We start from the raw sequence: 16760 nt of genomic DNA, 5'->3' as shown, positions 1-16760 counted from the left end.
TTAATGTAATAGCTAATTCATACAATAGTTGCTTACTATACTCTTAATACCTGGTCCTACTTGTCATATACACACATTACGTCTTTGAGTCCGTGCTGTAGCTGGCTACAAATATATAGTCCGCTGCTATTCTCTCTCTTCTTTTATCTCTTTAAAATATGTTTATAGCTGGTTTATAGCCTACTACCTCCGTCCCAAAATAAGTGTAGCCATAGATATCCATGTTTAGCGCTTTGACCATCCGTCTTATTTGAAAAATTAATAAAAAATATTAAAAAAAAATTAGTCACACATAAAGTACTATTCATGTTTTATCATCTAATAACAATAAAAATACTAATCATAATCTTTTTTCAAATAAGACGAATGGTCAAACGTTGAACATGAATAGTGCTAAAACTACACTTATTTTGAGACGGAGGGAGTACTATTCTACCTGCTCTTAGAGGAATATTTTTAGGGAAAATTGGTTCCACGACATCGAAAGTTCCTGAGTTCTGTTTTATACCATCGAAAGTTTGTGGCGTACTTTAATACCATCCAAAATTTACTCCGTTACTTATTTCACCATCACCGTCAACTTTAGTGGATCTGTCGTTAAACATGACATTGCTTGCCCTTGTCTCCGGTCCCCGACGCATCCAGATCAAAAGCAGCATCTTCTTCACCAAGCATCGCCGCCAGCTCCATCACATCCTCTTGCCACCGCACCTGTCGGAGCTGGCCAGCCATCCGCTGTGTGAGGAAGGGGTTGGCGCGGGAGAGCACGATGTTGACCGACGCTGCAATTCCTGGAGGGGGCCGGCTTGGAAGAGCTTGAGGCAAATTGGGCCACCGGCGGCGAGATTACGCGGATTGATGGGATGAATGGTGCTTGAGAGTTGAAATGGTGGGGACCAGCTCACCGGTAGGGAAGAGATCAGTAGCAGGGACGTGTAGATTGGCGAATGGCGGGGAGAAGATAGACAGAAGACAGGGCGACAGCCCGTCCCTGTCGGCCGTGCAGCTCCGGCGCGCGCGCTCGTAACCCACTCGCCGTGCTCCGGTGCTCGTGCAGTCCTCTATTCACAATGTTCCTCCGGCCTGTGCTGCCTGCTCTTGTTGCTCCCGATCCCCATCGATGGAGCGATGTGCCCATGTCAGCCAAAGAGGAAAAAACGAGAAAATTTGGGCCAGATTTAGATGAGTGAAGGAAGGGCAATACAGTCATATCCTGTTTGTCTTCCAGCCAAATATTGAAAAGAAAAAAAAACTGACGGAAATAAACAGTTGTGGTATAGAGAGTTAACGGAGAAAACTTTGAATGGTATTAAAGTGCACCACAAATTTTCGATGGTATAAAGCAAAACTCAGGAACTTTCGATGGTATGGAACCAATTTTCCCATATTTTTATCTCATCATCATTCATCCTATTTCTCTTCTCTTCATACGACAATGGTCCATTTTCACCTACTAGTACGATACGGTCAAAGAGGCCATATTTTTATTACAGAAACTAGTGGATGGAGTCCCGTGAATTAGGATACTAGTACACCTACTTAACAATAAACACCCTAGATCCCGTAGAATGGGATACAACTTAACAACAAACACCCTAGATTTATTTCTTATTCTCCATATCTGTTTCTCCTCTTTCTTCCTCTCCGACTCATTCTCTCCGTCGTCCACTTTGCTCCTCCCAACTCCTTCACTCCAATCAATCCCTCCTTCACTCCAATCAATCCCACCTCCCTTTGCTGGAGGACCGATCGCCATCATCCCCAACACGATGACATCCCACATCCTCTTTCCCCTTCCCCACACCACATCAATGGGCATGTGGACTCTAACGAGGTTATGTAGCTGTTGGAATCGGTGAAATCGGCAAGTAGAAAGGTAACTGCGACAGCGAGGTCACCATTTGTCGTGGCTGGGGAGGGACAAGAGGGAGGACGCGAGGCTGAGGGAGATGAGGTCAAGGGCACCAAGGATAAAAGCAAGTCGGTCGTTCTCGGTGTGAGGGCAATCTCGGAGTTCATGGAGGTCTCGAGGTTGTTACATTGTACTTGTCGCTAGCTCGTCATGCTGCTCCTCTTCATTGTGCATAGGCAAGTCATTCTTGACTGGTATAAGGTGATTATCACGGCTGATACCAAGTATTAGGCCTGGTACGTCAGAAAATCACAGCCGATAACCACAAGTATCAGGCTTGGTGCCCAGACACCTAGGTGGTGGTACTACTAGTAGTAGTGTATTTCAGTAAAATTTAGTTGACCGTACCGTGAATGATGGATGTTCCGGCCTAGCTAACCTTTGGATGACCTTGCTGAGTGAAATGTGTTTATGGCAAGGATCGGAGGAGAAGAAGATGGTTTGAATCCAGATGGAAGAGTGATCGGGGCGGGCAGAAGTGGCGACGACCGTGACCTCCAGTCCAGTCCAGTATACTGTAGTCCGGAGCGACGGCGAACGAGCCTGGCTCGCTCCTCCGATGCACCTGGGCCGTAGCCCTAGGATAAGGAGCCCACGGCCATCCAACAAACTAGGCCCATCGTACTACTTTCCTTCCTGCTATACTCGCGCAAAACAAAACCCAAAAAAAAAAGAAGAAAAGAAAAGGGAAGAGCAGCGCACGACATGGGTGGATGTTGTTTCCTTTCTTTGGTGGTTTGGTTTGGTTGGGTCAAACAAACTCAAACAGACATGCCGCTAGCTGCATTATAAATTGACTACGAGTAGAGTAGTGAGGAGGAGTAGATTTCAAATTATTTGTCCCAAACCCAACCCCCCAGGCCCCAAGCCCAACGGTAGCAAGCAGCAATGCGGCGGATGCTGCTGCTGTTGCTGCTGCTTCCGGCGGCGGCGGCGGCTGTGTCCCTCCCTCCGTCGAACAAGGTGGTGTTCATCCTGGGAGGGCAGTCGAACATGGCGGGGCGCGGGGGCGTGGTGGGGTCCCACTGGGACGGCATGGTTCCCCCGGAGTGCGCCCCCAACCCCTCCATCCTCCGCCTCTCCCCGCAGCTCCGATGGGAGGAGGCCCACGAGCCGCTCCACAACGGCATCGACTCCAACCGCACCTGCGGCGTCGGTCCCGGGATGTCCTTCGCTAACGCCCTCCTTCGCTCCGGCCAGTTCCCTGTCATCGGCCTCGTCCCCTGCGCCGTCGGCGGCACCAGGATGGCCGACTGGGCCAAGGGCACCGACCTCTACTCCGATCTCGTCCGCCGCTCCAGGGTCGCCCTCGAGACCGGCGGCCGCATCGGCGCTGTCCTCTGGTACCAGGGGGAGAGCGACACCGTGCGCTGGGCCGACGCCAACGAGTACGCCCGCCGGATGGCCATGCTCGTCCGCAACCTGCGCGCCGATCTCGCCATGCCACACCTTCTCCTCATCCAGGTATTATCCCTTATTATTATTCTCTTCTTTTTCTCCTATCAATCCATATCTCTCCAATCCAATACACGCTGACCTTCTATGCAATGCCTGCCCTAGATTTGTTAGCTTTACTTGTCACTTGGGCATGCTTGCTGTTCCTTCCTCTTCTTCTGTTGTTGCTACATCTACATCTACTCTTTTTTCCAATTAGAAAACAAAATGTAATAATAAAGGAAGGTGGAGGGTGGCCATACGGAATAGAGAGTTGTTAATAGCGTCTGCATCAAGATTTCAGCTATACTACTCCAACATACTTATATTCCAAGCTACTATTTCCTCTGGTCTGGTCTGTTCTGGTCTTCTCCTAATGTAATAACATACCATCACATTCCGTCAGGTAGACATGCCAAAATAAATTCCATTGTAGTTTAAGGCATTCCATCTTACTTTAGATTTGTTGGTTTTCAAAGTCTGAGATGATGGTATGCATTATATGTTGCCAACCCACCGCCACCTCAGCTCAATCATGCATGATATGCACACAATCCCTATATATATCTGTATAGAATAGGCATATATATGTCCAAGGTCTACATGCACAACTACTGTCATCTTACTATGGACCATTGCATATTCTTCTCCTCATTCAAACCACCCAGGCAATGCAAGACAAAACTATTTGTGGTATTCGTCAAATCGCTTGTAAATTAGACTCTTCGCTGCTATATCACATAATACAGTAGGCAATCCCCATTCCTCTGTTTGGTGTTTCAGGTAGGACTAGCATCAGGGCTTGGGCAATATACTGAAGTAGTAAGGGAAGCTCAGAAAGGGATCAAACTTCGAAACGTGAGATTTGTTGATGCAAAGGGTTTGCCACTAGAAGATGGCCATCTGCACCTTAGCACCCAAGCGCAAGTCCAGCTTGGACATATGTTGGCTCAAGCCTATTTGAACTATGGTACTTCCACGCTCTAGTCCTCTCTGTGTTGTTTTTCTTTTATCAGATAAATAGCTAAGAGACTACGCACCTTATGTTCTACTTTTCTTATTTAGTTTCATGGACCACTCATTCTTATGATTATTGAATTGGCTTGGTATAATTAAATTTTCCAATTTAGCCCAGTACAACTTCATCATATTCAATGAGTACGGATGACCATTAGTGTGTTACACTTTTCATGATGGAAAGTGTAGTGTCCCCTTTCTTGTGTTTGTGTTTGAGAATGATAGCATCAAAATGATTGTGCATAGCAAATCGGCAAGGACAAATACGAAGGAAAATAATCTAGGATGTGGAGTGAAATTGAATGCCAAATGACCAATGGTTCTCAAGATGTTGCAAAACTTTTACTACAACTTTCAGGTCTCAACATACAGTGGAGACATGATAATATGCAGAAAGTATAAAACCGCATTAAGTCTGGTACAATTTATTGTATGGTAATTCATTCAGCACCGTATTTATTTCTCCATTTTATTTTCCCCTGGGGTGGTAGGGCATGCACATTCTCAATCCCCTATATCATGGTGGCTGCAAATTATGTTGGCATGCTGCTTCATATTTCTCTGACGGGAACCGTGCACATGTATGATCATGCCAGACAGAGGAGCTGAAGAAGAAACTGGTAGGCCTTTTGCACATAATCATATACCAACACACACACAACACAAGCATTTTGACGTGATGCTGTTAGAAGATTCACTTTGTGTAAAGTAAAGCAGACTAAACATTCACAAATTCTTTCCCAGACAGGTGATAGATCAGTTCCATACACTATACACGATTTTCTCCCTCTCATTACATATATAAAAATCCTAGTCTCAGTGTATTTTGTGCTCTTCAACATTAATTGTTACCATTTGGCACGTCCAAATTAGGAGTTGGCTCAAGTGTACAATGCATCAGTGCTGGTTCATGCTGGTGCGTAACTCTAACAACATTACATGAACAGCAAAAACTGATACATCTGTGAATATATGCACTCAATACATAGCGAGTAAGCTATATATGCTAACATACATTGAAATTAAAGAAGCGGTTGAGAGAGAGAAACTATATCATGCTACTTTAGGTATAAAACTAGTGTTTTGCTTGGATTGATGTGGAGCTGCATATATTTTTCGGCATAGTACCCAGCCACTGTAAACTTGCGCTTGAGTTAAATATATATACTCCGGCCGTATTACTAATATGAGTCAAAAGAGAACGTTCAATCTCGAGGGCATACTAAGATGCAGAAAAAAATATTCGATTTTATATGGAGAAAAATAATATGAATTTTATGTGGATCATACAAAGGAAGATACCAAATAATAATAACTGGGGACCATTACAAGCACACCACCTTGAGTAGAGGAACATTTTGTCCCTAGTCAGTTGAGTGTCAGGATGGTACCAAAAAAAAAAAATCCTAGGAAACGAATGTAATTTCACCCTCAAAGAGCGAGGCAAATGAATTTTCTCTATATATTTTTTGCCCTTAGGCCTGATTGAGACAGGCCGATCCAATTTGGAGTTGGTATGGGAAATTTGTGTGGGCTATAGTTTGTGCCATGTGAAATTGGGCTTAGCCCAGAAGTAAGTATGAGAAAGGGAAGGAGGAGGGGAAGAAAAATCTGAGAAGGAGCCAAATGGAGAGCTAGTAGGTCCAAAGGGTGTGGAGAGGAGAGGTGTAAGAAGAAATCTCTCTCTTTTTTTGAGATGGGAGGGAGGAAATCTATCTCTGAATGTGAGCGAAGCAAAGGATTTCCCTAGCTCCATCTTCGTCCTCGTCCACACAAAATGTTTTCCTGTTTGTTCGTTTGTTTACCTGATGCTGCTGCTGCTGCGGCCATTTGCACATCTCTCTCTCTCGCTTCTGCCACTGCTGGCTGTGCTGCTTCCCTAGCTCCTCGGTTGGATCAAAGAGAAGAGAAGAGAAGAGTTAATGCTGATGGCCTCCGAGGCGTGGCTGTCGCCGGCTTCCCGCCTCTTCCACCCTCCCCGCTCCTCCACCGCCGCCTTCTTCTCCGCTTCCGGGCTCCCCCGCCTGCCTCGCCGCTCCTCCTGTGCACTCGCAACCTCCACGCGTGGGCGGCGCCTCCGCCTTGGCGCCACCGATCAGCAGCAGCAGCAAGGCAAACAAGATGGTGATGAGGTTGTGGACAGCAACGTGCTCCAGTACTGCAGCATCGACGGGAAGGGGAAGAAGGCCGAGAAGAGGTCGCTGGGTGAGATGGAGCAGGAGTTCCTTCAGGCTCTTCAGGCCTTCTACTACGACCAGAAGGCCATCATGTCCAACGAGGAGTTCGACAACCTCAAGGAGGAGCTCATGTGGGAAGGCAGCAGCGTTGTCATGCTAAGTAAGTACTACTCCTTCCATCTCTTCTGCGGATACCTATCTGTTAGTATCTTCTTTGCCCACTAATTAACACTAATATCTTTTCAGGCCCTGACGAACAACGCCTGCTCGAAGCCTCCATGGCCTATGCTGCCGGCAACCCCATCATGTCTGACGCTGAATTCGACCAACTCAAACTCAGATTGAAGGTCGCTTAATTCAACTAACTAATTCCTTCCTTCCATGCTACTCTTACTGCTACTGCTACTGTACTCTCACTAAAATATTTACCAGTACTAGCTGCTACGTAGTTTAATTTCTTTTCTGACTGGCTGCTCTTATTATATTATATGCTAGAAAGACGGAAGTGACATTGTCACCGAAGGTCCCAGGTGCAGTCTACGCAGCCGAAAGGTAATAAAAATTACTCCGATCCTCTTATACTGATACAACACTATATTCTAAGCCTGCCTATGGGCTTTCTGGAGCAACAAAATATGGAAACATAATCCTGTACAACAAATTCATGACCAAAACCACCACCATTCATACAACAAACCTGTCAAAACACACATACAACACTCATCTCCATGCATCTTGCTCATTTAAATTTACTGACAAATTAAAAGGGCCTTTTTCTGACTATTTATTTATTTATGCTACCTGGCGCAGGTGTACAGTGATTTGACCGTTGACTACCTAAAGATGTTCCTGCTAAATGTTCCAGCAACTACTCTTGCTCTAGGACTGTGAGTTCTTTTCATCTCACTCTTGCTTCCTTCCAATATACCTAGCTAGTATGAAATAAATATTGGACTGTCAGTATACCTTTTACTGTCCATTGTCCTGGTGGGATTTGAACTGGTTGCGACGAATTCATCCTTTATCAGACTTTACTTATGTTTGTCACCTCTAATTTCGATTTGCATGCATTTAGGTTCTTCTTCATCGATGAGTTGACTGGCTTTGAGATCAACATATTCCAGGTAAATTCTTTTTCCTTTCTTCCAATTAATTATTCGACTGACTATTTGACATGTTTTTCCCCACTCGGTAATCTTTATGAACAAATGCAGCTGCCAGAGCCTTTCGGTTTCATTTTCACATGGTTTGCTGCTTTGCCTCTAATATTGTTCATAGCACAGTCGATAACTAATGCCATAGTGAACGACTTCTTAATCCTCAAGGTATTATTTTTAGTCTCCTCTCTGCTTGTCTGCTTTTTTGCATTAGACATTAGACATCAAATATGATTATTTGTTCAAGTGAAGTGATGATTATTCTCTGGGCAATCCAGGGGCCATGTCCGAATTGTGGCGCTGAAAACCTTTCCTTCTTCGGGACTATCCTGTCAGTGTCTAGTGGCGGTGAAACAAACAAAGTGAAATGTGCAGAGTATGTATTATATTCTCCTATACTTTTATATGTACATATTCCATCATTGTTGATTGTGTATAATATAGTACTGTTCGAGTTACAAATATAATACTACAATTTGTGTCAATCTGAAAATGTGCAACTCTTTGTTTTGCAGTTGTAGCACGGAGATGGTATATGACTCGAAATCTCGGCTCATCACCCTTCCAGAACCATCGCAATGAAATGAATGGTGAATTCTTCAAGGTACGATGCCAGATGGAGAGATGCAAACAAGGAGGTGATCAGGTAGGAAACAACAAATAAAATGGAATTATTGTAACGGATGGGTGTTCACAAATTGCATGCAGAGTGTATATATACTACAGTAAGAAATGTAGATCGACTTCTATACTACTAACTATTAAGCGCTGTTGTGTACAGTATATAAAATGTAGTACATACATGTTTACTGATATCTGACTCAACTGAAATACTACACACATATGTGTGTTGGAGATAGAAACTGTTTTGTCTCTTCTTTGAGGGAAAGGTTGGTGGAGCTAGCATAGCTAATGTTAGTTCTCAAAAAAAGAAAAAGGAAAAAGAAGCAGCAGCATAGCTATGTTCACAAAAAGACGAAGCAGGCCGGCCCTGTCAGCCCAAAAACGTACGCGCGCGGCCTGTATAGATAGCTATCCGGCCCATCTTCTTTCACTCCGTTTTGACTTGCAAGCAGCCAGAAAATGCGTGTGCTCTGCCTTTTCTTTTTCAAGATCGATCATGCAAATATCTCTACTACCTAAAAAAAAAATTAAAAAATTTATAGTGGTGATGATGAAACCACGCACCATTCAACCTTAAAAAAAAAAAAGGTACATCGACACGATCAGAGCGACACGCTCCACCTCCGCACCACCATCGCGCCGCGCGAGATCCGGAATCAACGCAAAAAGAAGAAGAAGAAGAAAAAAAAGAAACAGCGCCTCCCCACATCGCCGCGCCCGCGCCTCCATCGCCTCCCGCCTCCCGCCTCCCCACCTCGCCGCGCCGGCGCCCCCATCGTCACCGTCGACCGTCCGCCATCGCCGCTCTCCTCTCTCTCGCACTCACCCCGTCACCCGACGCCGCCCTCATCGGCCTTCCCCTACTCGTTCCACTGCCGAAACCCTAGACCCGCACCACCCTCGCCCTCGCGAAATCCTCCTCGCCGCCATCGTTCTCCATCGCCATACCACCGTCGCGCCGCCACGCCTTGCTCCGCTGATGCCGCCAAATCACCGTCGCCCGGCTCGTCGGTCTCCTCCGCACCGTTCCCGATCTCCGCCGACAAAACATCGTCGGACTCCTCGCCGGTTCCTTCTCGCCACCACCGTTCGCCGCCGCCAGACCGCCGTCGCGCTGCCACGATCTGCGGAGCCCAGCCTCCATCGGCTGGGTCGGCGCCAGATCGACAGGAGCCACCGGCAGCTCCACTTGCGCCGTCATCGGGAACCGTGAAACGACCTCCATGGGCTGCGCCTGCGCCAGATTGACGGGAGCCGCCGGCCGCTCCACTTGCGACGTCGTCGGGAGCCGTCGACCGACCTCCTCCATGGGCTACGCAGCCGCCGAATCGATGGGAGCCGCCGGCCGCTCCACCTGCATCGTCGCCGGGAGCTGTCGACCGACCTCCTCCATGGGCTGCGCAGCCGCCGAATCGACAGGAGCCGCCGACCGCTCCACCTGCATCATCACCGGGAGCCGTCGACTGACCTCCGTCGGCTGCTAACTTGCCATATTTGTTCTTCAGATAGCTTAATATGTAAGATGCTAAGAAACAACTACTGTTATCATCATCATTAATTGCATAATTAGTTCTTTTAGAAGTGCACATCTGTTTTTCATTACTATTATAATGTCTGTGCTGATCGTGTTTGTAGTACTAACCAAGCAACTCCCTTGTCCCCTGAAACGTCCATACCTTTGATGTTATCGTTTGCATTCAATACATATCTAGCTAAAGTCCTTAACTGGTACTCTAATTACAGAATTTCCTCGTCGTACAGGGAGAAGACTCCGCCCTCCGCGCCTCACTATAATGAACTGCTCTATCTGAAATTCTGAGAATGTTATATCTGAAATTCTGAGAAAATGTGACATTGTTAAATTGCTATATAATTTATGATATACTAGAATATAATTAGCACTATCTTCTAGGTGCTTATTTCTAATTGAATACTCAGTGGTAGTTAATAATTGTTGCATTGATAAACAAGTGCATTGGACTTAAGTTTTGCAAGATAGTCTTGAATAAGTAAAGATGCTTACTTGTCTGTGCTGGTGAAATCTTCATGCTAGATGAGCTTGTGTGCTTTTTGGAAAAAAAAAACTGAGTGCAAACGTACAATTTATTGAGATGTAAACTTTGGGTGGTTTGTTGTTAGCACTATTAAGTATTCTATTGTTCCACTGATGGGTGTAGCTGCTACCAAGTTATCTAGCACAGGGGTTTTTAGATGATCAGGTCCATTTTTTCATGCACAGCCGTGGATCTTTCACTAAGGTGGTCCAGTGCTCGATCTGCTTCAGGTTTAGTCCTAATCCCCTGAAGGTCTCAACGTCTGCTTTCAGAACGTTGGCAGCAGCGATCCGCCATGCGTGACCTCACCAATCAGAGACCTCTTGTGCCCATATCCTGTTGTTTCCATTCGACGTCCTCAGTAACTCCTCATCTGAATTTAAGGTAAACAAACTATTTTCCATTTTTCCCTTGTGTGATTCATATGAGCAGATATTTTGCACTTGTTCTTCACAATGAGAAATGCGCAGTGATGATTATTGATGTTCATTTTTCACACTATGAGAACTCTTCTTCCAAAACTGTGCAAACTGAAAGTACTATTAAAGGAACCAAAGATAAATTCTTATTACTTCATTGCATATATTGAAGGACACAAACTCTCAGTAGTCTGCAAACTGAAAAACTGAAAGTAATATGCTAAAGGATGAAGTATAATTTTCAAAACCAATCCAAAAAAATGCATATGCTGAAGGACAAAAACTCTCAGTAATTCTTGCATGAAAAGGTATTAAAAAAGCGTCTCCACAAACAAAATTCATTTATCACTGCCAGTTAACAAGCTTATGGTCTTTTAACTTACTATCCATAAAGTTCTACATGATGTGTTCATGTTATCGTCACTGCTGAATTCGGGATCCTCACTGCTGAACAGAGACACAGTTGGAGGCTTGAAGCTGCTAGAAAACCAGCGTACATCCTTGAGCTGCCTAACAAGTGAGAGTCTTCCTAGCTCAACAAATAGGTTCATGCTTTTCATCGGAGTGCATACAACCACCCACCATATTTTTTAATCTTGCTCTGTAGGACAGGGCTAATCCTGGTGATAATAAGGTTACGGATGGCGCCCACGTTTGCTGCCTCTGTGCCAAAACGAAAAGATCTAAACAATATGTGTGCTACTCATCACGTGGCTTATCATTCAATTTACACTTTCAGATACAGAAGAGGTTTCTGTTTGGCTGCTAGCCTGCTACCTTGCTTAATTAGAGGATGAGGCTGCAGACAGTTTCTTACAAGAGGTATGCAACGGCGCATCTGTATGCATAGGTTTCTCGGTTAGAACATTCTTTTTTCTTTCACCCAACTCGACCCAATAGGTGTAAATATGTATCCTTCTTTATAACATGTTAGAGGGATTATCTTGTAATCTGTTCGTCGCCTGGATAAGCATATTGATATGGAGGCACGCCCGAACTCGACCTACCCAGCCCCCAACCAAATATTGATAAGCATATTTCCTGCACCTCATGTCTCATTCTATCAATGCAAAAATAAGTAGTAAACTTTCTTTAATGCTCTTTGGAACTGGTACTTCCTTCTGGATTAGCCGACATGTAGGCAGTTTGTACCATGTTACTCATGTGATGGAGTAAATGGAAATAAGTATTTAATATTATTTTGCATTTTTAGTCGAAAAAGTTTATGTATAACTGTTAATTGCCTTTTTGAGGTGGCAATTTAACTATGCTCATTGATTTTTGCGAATTCAATAGGTTTACTGTTGAAAACTACTATTGCAATAATTTGTAATTGTTCTGATGAATCCATATTTTCATCTATTCCGAAGAACATACTTTTTGGTCATCCATATTTTCATCCACTCGTGCCTTATTTTTTTGCTCTATTTCAAGGAGCCCATTTAATAGCTTGCAGTACAACTCCACTATGAAACGTAGTCTAAAATATAATTGTCCATTTTAAGTTATGATCATTCTTGCTTGATCCTTTTCCATAATGTATATTTATTGCTGCCATAAATCGCAGTGCCTATAAAGTATTTCTTTATCTGTGATTGCTTGGATTTTATTTTGGTATGTCTTGTGTGGACAAATATGTGCAGCAAAGAAATATGCAAGAAACGACGTGGCCATGAGGAAGGCGGTGCCTTCCAGTAGCCTGGTGCCAAGGTTGTATTTTAATTGGAGTAAAAAGTTGCTGAGGGTGTGTTTAGTTAACGCCAAAATTAGAAGTTTGATTGAAATTGGAACGATGTGATGGAGTAAAAAGTTGCTGAGGGTGTGTTTAGTCCACACCAAAATTAGAAGTTTGATTGAAATTGGAACGATGTGATGGAAAAGTTGGAAGTTTGTGTGTGTAAGAAAACTTTGATGTGATGGAAAAGTTGAAAGTTTGAAGAAAAAATTGGGAACTAAACCAAGCCTGAATCTAGCCGGTTCTGGTCTCAGTTTTCTGTTGTAACTTAATTGCGCCTGACATTGAGTGAAAATCTTTCTGAATCCACATATCTGAATTATATTGCATCCTATCTATTTTTTTCTTTCAAAATGGAAATCATGATATTAGTGGGTCAGAAGATAGCTGGTGTACATGGACCTACAAGGGTGAAATATATTCTTTAGAAATTATGAGTAGTAGTAGTATGAGTTAAAGTTGATGATTTTATTTCCCGTTGCAACGCACGGGCATCTAACTAGTACCATAATAAATAAATCTGATTCCAACCACCGATACGATTCGATGGATGCCAAATTAGGTTGGTGGATATGTGCACTCCTGATCATCTCGCCAGTCGTCATTATCGAATATATGTATATATATCCGGCCGGTCGATCGAAATGAAACAGGCACTCGTGAGTTTGCTGGTTCGGATGCACCGCACGCATCACATCTCTCTCTCTCTCTCTCTCTCTCTCTCTATATATATATATATATATATATATATATATATATATATATATATATATATATATATATATATATATATATATATATATATATATATATGACACTCATATGGGACACCATGGTGCCCGGGCACCATGGTATCAAATGCACAAAATCACTCAATTTTTTTTTTAAATTTTCAAATTATGAGCATATACCTAGTTATAAGAAATCGATTTATACCTACACCTATCAACAAAACAACTCAAATTATATCTTAACTAATTAAAAGATTCCTATTTTTCCAATCATCACCTCCTTTTCACCCGTGATTTTTGTTCAAAAATACCATCCGTTTCGTCTGTCGTCCCTCATAGGAGTCGAGTCCGATTCCCTCAAAAAAAAAAAATCCCCCATCTTGATCCCCAAATAAATCAAACAATGAGACAACCAAAAACACTCATAGGATTCGAGTCCGATTCTTTAAAAAAAAAATCCCCCATCTTGATCCCCAAATGAATCAAACAATGAGACAACCAAAAACAACATAAAAGAGCAATTTTAATCCGAGTAAAGCTCATGAACTTGATCCCAATGTCCAATTCACGAAAAAGAAACAAATTCGGGCGAAAAAAAAGGCGACCGGATCCACCCTCGGCCGCCGCCACCGCCGCCGGATCCACCTACGGCCATCACTGACGCCACCACCACCGACTGCTGCCGAATCGCCCTCGGCTGCCGCCATCGCCGCCGGATCCACTCGCCGCTGCCACCGCTGCCGCCGGATCCACCCAACGCCACCACCGCCACCGAAGGCAGAAGAGAGGCCGCGGCCGTCACCGACGCCACCACCACCGACTGCCGCCGGATCCGCCCTCGGCCGCCGCCACCGCCACCGCCGGATCCACCCATCGGAAGTAGTGGAGGGAGCCGCCGTGGCTGCTCACGGTGGGGAAGGCCGCGGCCGCCGCTAGCGGCCAGAGAGAGGACAAGATCCAGTCACTGGTGGAGGATCCGCGCAAGAGGGGAGGATCCACGCAAGAGGGGATCAAGGGAGATGACGGGATGCGTGTGGGAGGGGAGGAAGTCGTCGCTTCGCTCCCCGCCCACCTGCCTCGGTCGCCCGTCTTCCGCCTCGCTTTGCTCCAACCGTGGCTCTCCCGCCGGCTGCCACACCGCTGCGTTGCAGTCTTACAGAGAGGGAGAACAGAAACGACGGCTGGGAGAGAAAGAACGAGAGAGTGACACAGGGTGAGAGGATAATGATCTCCATCCAGGCCACCGCCCACCACACAATTCTCGCCTCAAGAAACCTGCACGTGGCATATGACTCCTAGCAGTTTTTCATAAGAGATAATCCATTATATGCCACTGACTTTGTCACACGTCTACGATTTACCATCGACTTTGTCACGTTCTACAATATACCATTGACTTTTGCTTAACCTCTACGATTTACCATCACCGTCCGGTTAGCCTCCGTTAGTACAGTACAATTTTGTCCAAATGACCGAAATACCCCTAGAACAAAAACTTCCAAAATTTGGATAAAAAAATTCAAAATATCATATTATAAACATAAGAGTGTAAACATCCAAAATTTGGCCAAAAACTTAAAATCTTATATTTCAGAAATTTTATCCCAATTTTAAAAGTTTTGTCCTACGGGTATTTTGGTCGTTTTGATAAATTTGTACATTACTAACGGGGACTAACCGGACGGCGATGGTAAATTGTAGAAGTTAAGCAAAAGTCGATGGCACATTATAAAACGTGATAAAGTCAGTGGCAAATCATAGACGTATGACAAAGTCAGTGGTATATAATGGATTCTCTCTTTTCATATTTACTCCTAATAGTATATTTTATCATATACTTCAGTAAATACAAAATATTTCTAAAAATACCCCCAGATTAGTACTCACACATTGATATCCAGGACCTTGGCAGTTTTAATTTTACAAGACTGGACTGATGTACAAACTACCTTTTATAGCTCTGCGTATTGAGCTGGCCATAGAAGTCATTAACCTCAAAAAATATATATGTGTGTTATATATTTTGTGATTAACAAATTTTGTATATCTACATCTATATACCAATAAAAAAAATACATAAGGCTTCAAGGTATTTTTTTGACCGTCCTTTTTTTACGATTTTTTCCATCGTTTTTTTCGCTTAAGTCGTTTATTTTATTTTTGCATGCGGAACGGTGTGCGCAACCTTAGCGTGTATGCGCGTCGATCTAGGTTGAAGACGGCAGCCTCGGATAGGATTGGGAGTATCAGCACTCTTATTGGCAATCTATGCGAGTTGAGCCTGCAGTTCCACTTGTGGGCTGCAGGCCGAGCGGAGGAAGGTAACGGACTAGGCGGGGCTGAAAAGAAATGATGTAATGGGCTTTCGAATTAAAAACAAAGAAGATGTAAAATTTATCGCAATCAATTTTACCCAGTGCAATGCACGTGCATTTTACTACAAAAGTTTTAATTTGGATCACATGTTAAGCTATGCTTTTACTTTGGATTGGACAACATTTTCTTTGTTTGCATCTTGAACCACCTTCGCTGTTCATCTCTTTCATCCCCACCCAAAACCCGGCTAGCTGGGAACTAGAGGGCACGCACACGCTACTGGTGCTGAGTGGCTCGAGCTCAGACATTGCGTGAGCTCTATCCATGTTGCACCATAGTCAAGCCTGGTTTACTCGGTTTGGTTCAACTCCATTATAAGTGGAGCCGATTTTCCTATCTCTTCTTATAGATACCGGTTTATTATAAAGACATGGGGAGAGGGAAATGAAATCTTGTGATAGGGTTAAGGTTTGGCTGTAGATATTTATATAGATTAGGATCAATCTGGACCGTCCATTCGATTGGACGGCTCCGGCTTACCCCGCTCGGGCCGCCGGACTATTGGGCCTCCAAATAGGCCAACAAGTTTGCGCAATCAGAGAAGAGGAGGAGTTAGGGGACGTAAATTAGATTTTATTTACGGGCTGAGACAGTAAAAGGACTGAAAATGGCCCATAGAGAAATTGTGGTTTTTATTTACATTTTTATTTAAATAAATGCTAAAATGATGTTTGTGTTATCAAATTAAGATTCGAAAATTCCAATTAAAATTCAAAGAGCGTTATTAATCATGATTATTTCAATAAAAATAAAATCCAACCATATAATATTATTTCACGGCCTGCGGTGGATAAATGCGCAGCTGCTGTCGGTGGGAGAGAAGGAGCATTGTTTATGTCCAGAACTATCTCCTATAGCTCCGATGGAACTATAAAATAACTATAATCATTATTTTAACATTAGTTTTTTTCCCTGTTGCAACGCACTATTGAATAATATTTTGAGAACGGTTAGTTTTTTTATTGGACAAATATTTTTACTTTTAATACACCGTAACGAAGCACGGGATGTATGTGTGTGTATATATATTTATATATATAAGATTAGTATTTTTCCAATCGTCACCTCTCCGTGTGCTGTTTTTTCGTGCGTTAAAATGTCCGATTCCAGAAAAAAAATCAGTA

At 43.8% G+C, this 16760-nt stretch overlaps 2 protein-coding genes and 1 long non-coding RNA gene across 4 annotated transcripts; all 3 read left to right on the top strand.

Moving 5' to 3' along the window:
* The first annotated feature begins 2735 nt into the window (after positions 1-2735).
* Positions 2736-5665, top strand: LOC4334846 (probable carbohydrate esterase At4g34215). 2 transcript variants are annotated; one of them, XM_015775842.3, is made up of 3 exons: positions 2736-3376; positions 4130-4316; positions 4855-5665. In XM_015775842.3, the coding sequence occupies exons 1-3, from the start codon at positions 2801-2803 to the stop codon at positions 4926-4928; spliced, it is 837 nt and encodes a 278-aa protein (XP_015631328.1). In that variant the 5' UTR covers positions 2736-2800; the 3' UTR covers positions 4929-5665. The 2 variants fall into 2 exon arrangements, with proteins under 2 accessions (XP_015631328.1, XP_066164545.1); XM_066308448.1 differs by lacking the exon at positions 4855-5665 and having other exon boundaries at positions 3567-4480.
* On the top strand, positions 5658-8560 carry LOC4334845 (PGR5-like protein 1A, chloroplastic). The gene is made up of 8 exons (XM_015775841.2): positions 5658-6700; positions 6787-6887; positions 7036-7092; positions 7351-7427; positions 7616-7664; positions 7755-7865; positions 7976-8073; positions 8213-8560. The coding sequence occupies exons 1-8, from the start codon at positions 6286-6288 to the stop codon at positions 8277-8279; spliced, it is 975 nt and encodes a 324-aa protein (XP_015631327.1). The 5' UTR covers positions 5658-6285; the 3' UTR covers positions 8280-8560.
* A 365-nt stretch (positions 8561-8925) lies between these two features.
* Positions 8926-11552, top strand: LOC136355626 (uncharacterized). The gene is made up of 4 exons (XR_010739964.1): positions 8926-9838; positions 10083-10759; positions 11250-11311; positions 11402-11552. It is a non-coding gene; the product is annotated as an uncharacterized lncRNA (long non-coding RNA).
* The last annotated feature ends 5208 nt before the right edge of the window (positions 11553-16760 follow it).

The sequence above is a fragment of the Oryza sativa genome, chromosome 3, assembly GCF_034140825.1.
Source record: "Oryza sativa Japonica Group chromosome 3, ASM3414082v1".
NCBI lineage: Eukaryota > Viridiplantae > Streptophyta > Magnoliopsida > Poales > Poaceae > Oryza > Oryza sativa.
The sequence above is the reverse complement of the archived record's forward strand: the minus strand, read 5'-3'. Positions and strand labels throughout refer to the sequence as shown.

Coding starts and splice junctions, on each gene's coding strand:
- LOC4334846 (XM_015775842.3), top strand. CDS start 2,801: ATGCGGCGGATGCTGCTGCTGTTGCTGCTGCTTCCGGCGGCGGCGGCG. Junction 3,377..4,129: donor CACACCTTCTCCTCATCCAG/GTATTATCCCTT, acceptor TTGGTGTTTCAG/GTAGGACTAGCATCAGGGCT. Junction 4,317..4,854: donor TCAAGCCTATTTGAACTATG/GTACTTCCACGC, acceptor CTGGGGTGGTAG/GGCATGCACATTCTCAATCC.
- LOC4334845 (XM_015775841.2), top strand. CDS start 6,286: ATGCTGATGGCCTCCGAGGCGTGGCTGTCGCCGGCTTCCCGCCTCTTC. Junction 7,428..7,615: donor ACTACTCTTGCTCTAGGACT/GTGAGTTCTTTT, acceptor GCATGCATTTAG/GTTCTTCTTCATCGATGAGT. Junction 7,665..7,754: donor TTGAGATCAACATATTCCAG/GTAAATTCTTTT, acceptor GAACAAATGCAG/CTGCCAGAGCCTTTCGGTTT.